Source organism: Olea europaea, chromosome 21 (assembly GCF_002742605.1).
Source record: "Olea europaea var. sylvestris chromosome 21, O_europaea_v1, whole genome shotgun sequence".
NCBI classification, from domain to species: Eukaryota; Viridiplantae; Streptophyta; class Magnoliopsida; order Lamiales; family Oleaceae; genus Olea; species Olea europaea.
The window spans coordinates 2,296,823-2,300,758 of NC_036257.1; the positions used below are offsets into that span (position 1 = coordinate 2,296,823).

The following is a 3,936-nucleotide window of genomic DNA, read 5'->3' on the forward strand; positions in this document are numbered from 1 at the left end:
ACACACACACACTTACTTGAAGGTCTTGAGCTCAGAAAAAGCCAAAACAGATGTATCCTTAATCAAGCAAATAAAATACCAATTGAAAGATGAACTACAACAATACATTAATAAGAAACTAGCGCCTCTCTGATAGTTATTCAATTTATGGTTGTTACCCTCTAAAATATATATATTCACAGCAGATTTGAATTGACCATTATCCCAGAACACTCAAAGATAAAAAAATTCCTTTATTGAAGAAAGCATAAAAGAGGTTCCCTGAAACAATTTTGGTGTCTAGAACAAACACATTTGCAAAAAATGTGTAATCATGATTATAGTGCCACGTATTAAACATCACACATAAATCATGGAGAAATATAAACTTAGTTGCCACACAGCATAAATTAGTAGTGACAGACCAAATGAAGGCTTTCACCTTGGAAGGAACCTTCAATTAGCACTCTGATCCAAAGGAAGAAGGTAAACACTGTAAATGTGCAATACATGGAGCAGGAAAGACTAGCTAGATTCCTCAAATATAATAACAATGCCCATGGAGCTTTTAACTAAAAGCTATAAATATTACTCTCTTTTGCCCAACTTGAATAACCTCCTCATCATTGTGAGCTTGTTTATTAACCAAAAAAATCTATCTCGAGATACGTGTGTACTAGTATGTGCAAGCGAGAACACTAGCAGTCTGTGTGGCCTACACTAATTTGACACCACTACCATCAAAAACCTCAATTGCCAACACCACCATAACTACTTCCCTTAAAATCAACATACAAATCCCGAAAGTAAATTCCCGGCTTAAAAGGAAAAACTCATTTCCTGTCAGATTTAAAGATATTGATCAAATAGGATAGCCTTGGGACCTGCACATCATACCTCAACTTGAACTTAGTTCAAAACTATCTCTATGCAGCTATTGAACATAAAGCCCTTCAACAAAACAACTAAATTGTATTAGTAACCTGATAGGCTCAACTAACAGTTTGTTAATATTATTTAAGAGGTTAGACAACTGATTCCGGTTTTTTAAGAAGTTTTGAAAGCAGATTTTAGGAGAAATCATTACCTTTGGTGTTAACGATGTGGTGGTAGTAGATAGAGTGCTACTATTTGTAATTACATATGGATTTCCTTTGTTTTTTTGCTTTTATTAATCATTTTCTTTCTTCCTACTTTAAGCTTTAAACTTTTCTTGCGAATAAACAGCAGCCTGGTTCAGTCTATAAGGATAAAAATGCAAATATATTGATGGCAGTCTACCTAAAATATTCATTATATGGACTGCCTCAAATATTCATTATATCAAGATAATGCATTAAAATAACAGATGGAGGAGGCAAGAATACGAAGTCTTTCCCTCGTAAAAAACGTACCTTCTCCCCCACTTTTTCTTGCTGCTCCTTGACTTTCTCCTGTAGCTTCTTCAGTCTCATATTCACTCTGAGTCGCTTTTCCTGCATGAAAATAAAAAATTTTAAAAGTCAGTAATCTTAATGAAACAAATACCAACAAGGTTTCTGGTAAATAAATCTGAGTTAAGAGAGAATATTTGTAAAATATCATGCCTTCACATAGCTAACATTAAGATCCTCCCTTGAATATCCACGATCCAAATTACGCATCACGTATTGGTTATAATCTTTCACAATCCTCATTATTATGTCCGATGTTGAAATTCCTTCTGTCCGTTTTGTCTCTTTAAATTTCCCAACAGCTTTTACCTATATCAAAGTTGATGTATCATTATCAAATGACTTCACATAAAAACGTTTTCAGCAAAAGAATATATGGAAGAATGTGATGCTTACAAATTCATAAACATCTTTTCCAGCCCCACTTGCATCTGCATAACTGTGATAAATAAAAACATTGCACAAACCCAGTGCTTTATAATTAAAAATGCACAAGTTTCAAAAGAAATGGATAATGTGTCCATAACATGTCATTTCACAGTGATCTTTGAACATTCAGTATGTAATATTACCAATTCTAAATTAAATATTAAAACTAGGGGAAAATTCTTGGATAGGAGATCTTCACGAGCACCTGAAAAGTTAATAACATAATTTCTCCATATAAATCCAAAGTTAAGTTGTAAACATAATATTTTACGGATAAGAAATCCTTACGGAAGAGAATCATGAGCCACATAGTCAATTCGGTGCTTGTCATGGAACTCTTGATTTATCACCCACGGGGCATCAGGAATAACCTCATCAACCCACCTACCAACAAAAGTAAACCAAAATATAATGTTCCAATCATGCCAAATATATCATTATCACAGTATAAACAATATAAAGTTAGGATCCATCCAATTGCTTAGGGACTCATTACTATAATTGATCTACAATCTACTTAACATAAATATCCAAGTCATAGGAAAATCGCATCTGGCCATATTCAATTTCTCAGTACAAATAGAAACATCCAAAACAAAAGTAAAATGTACAGTACGATAGAAAATGAACAGCACCTAAGAGAAACATACTTGCAATGGCGAAGTGATTCATAACGCTCAGATTCAGTCATAACGGTTTTGCCCTTGAATGCATGAGTTACTTCATCACTGCAGCATCCCACCAGCAAGTATGTGTTGGGAAACCTACAAACACACATTGCATCATGTACATGAGAAATTTAATATTCACCATTCGCTTGACCATGTAAAGACATATGAACATAAGATATCAAATTCAAAGACCACGGAGTATATAAACCTATGGAAATCAAATTATACACATAATTCGTACTGAAAAAAATCATTCAATAACAGAAATAACATAAAAATTCACATATGACGAACTTCTATTAGATGAGTGACAGAATTTTGGTCAATTTAATTTTTGAAAGCACGAATCCATAATCCAAATTAAACATTGATAATTAAGCAAAAAAGAAATAAAAACAATTAAAGCCCGGCAGCCATAACTATAACCGTCCTAACGCCGTGAAATTTCATCCGGCCATCACGGTAACCGTCCTAATGCAGCAAAATTCCATTCCAGCCGTAACCATAATCATCCTAACGTAGCGAAATTTTTTCCGGCCATAACCATATACCGTAAATGTAAGGAAAATCCATTCCTTCCGTAACTATAACCGTCCTAGTTTAGCGAAATTTCGTTTCCGCAAGTTCCACTAGTAGAAGAATTGAAAAATCAACATAAACACGAAAAGATGATGCATGCACATACATAGTAACATTAACATGGACAAATGTGAATATATATGAATTAATATATACGTACGACATTTTTGCCTGTTCAAGGGAGCGGGCATGGCCGAAATGAAAAAGATCGTAGATCCCATCAGCGTAGACACGGACGGGGCGGTCGGCTGGTGGCGGAGAAGCCTCCACGATGTCGTTTTGAATGGTTTTGCCATGCTCCACCGCTGTTCCAACACCCTTCTCCCTCATCGCACCCTTTGCTTTTCTCTATTGTGCGTTTTCCAGTTTTTCTTTTTTTTCCTTTTAACAGAACATTTTCACGCTTTTCAAGAGTCATATTTATGGACGGGCATAGGGATGTAAACGAGCCGGGCCGAGCCGGCTCGCGAGCCTAAAGTTTCGGCTCGAGCTCGGCCCGGTTAAAGTGACCGAGCTTTTTTGCGGGCTCGAGCCGAGCCGAGCAAAAGCTCGGCCAAAAAAAATAGGCTCGGCCCGAGCTTTTGCTCGGGCTTTTTACGGGCCGAGCCGGGCAGGCTCGTTTTCTCCACCTTTTTTTTCCTTTTTTTTTTTTTTTTTTTCAGCTGCCTTGAAAGGCAGCAGTTTTGCTGCCTTGAAGGCAGCGACTACTGCCTTTCAAAGGCAGCAGTTCGCTGCCTTAAAAGGCAGCAAGTTGCTGCCTTAAATATAAGGCAGCGAACTGCTGGCTTTAAAAGGCAGCAGTTTTGCCTTTAAATTTTTTTTTTTTTTTTTTTTTTGTTAAAAAT

At 36.2% G+C, this 3,936-nt stretch overlaps 1 protein-coding gene across 1 annotated transcript in view; it reads right to left on the reverse strand.

The window, feature by feature from the left end:
• The window catches only part of LOC111370383 (choline-phosphate cytidylyltransferase 1-like), a 9,324-nt gene extending 5,809 nt beyond the window's left edge, over nt 1-3,515 (reverse strand). The window contains exons 1-6 of the mRNA XM_022992064.1: nt 3,252-3,515; nt 2,492-2,605; nt 2,130-2,225; nt 1,809-1,851; nt 1,566-1,721; nt 1,374-1,454 (exon numbers count right to left, since the gene is read on the reverse strand). Of these exons, the coding sequence (XP_022847832.1) occupies nt 1,374-1,454; nt 1,566-1,721; nt 1,809-1,851; nt 2,130-2,225; nt 2,492-2,605; nt 3,252-3,421 (660 nt within the window). The 5' untranslated portion in view covers nt 3,422-3,515. The remainder of the gene's footprint in view (nt 1-1,373; nt 1,455-1,565; nt 1,722-1,808; nt 1,852-2,129; nt 2,226-2,491; nt 2,606-3,251) is intronic.
• Nucleotides 3,516-3,936: the final 421 nt, after the last annotated feature.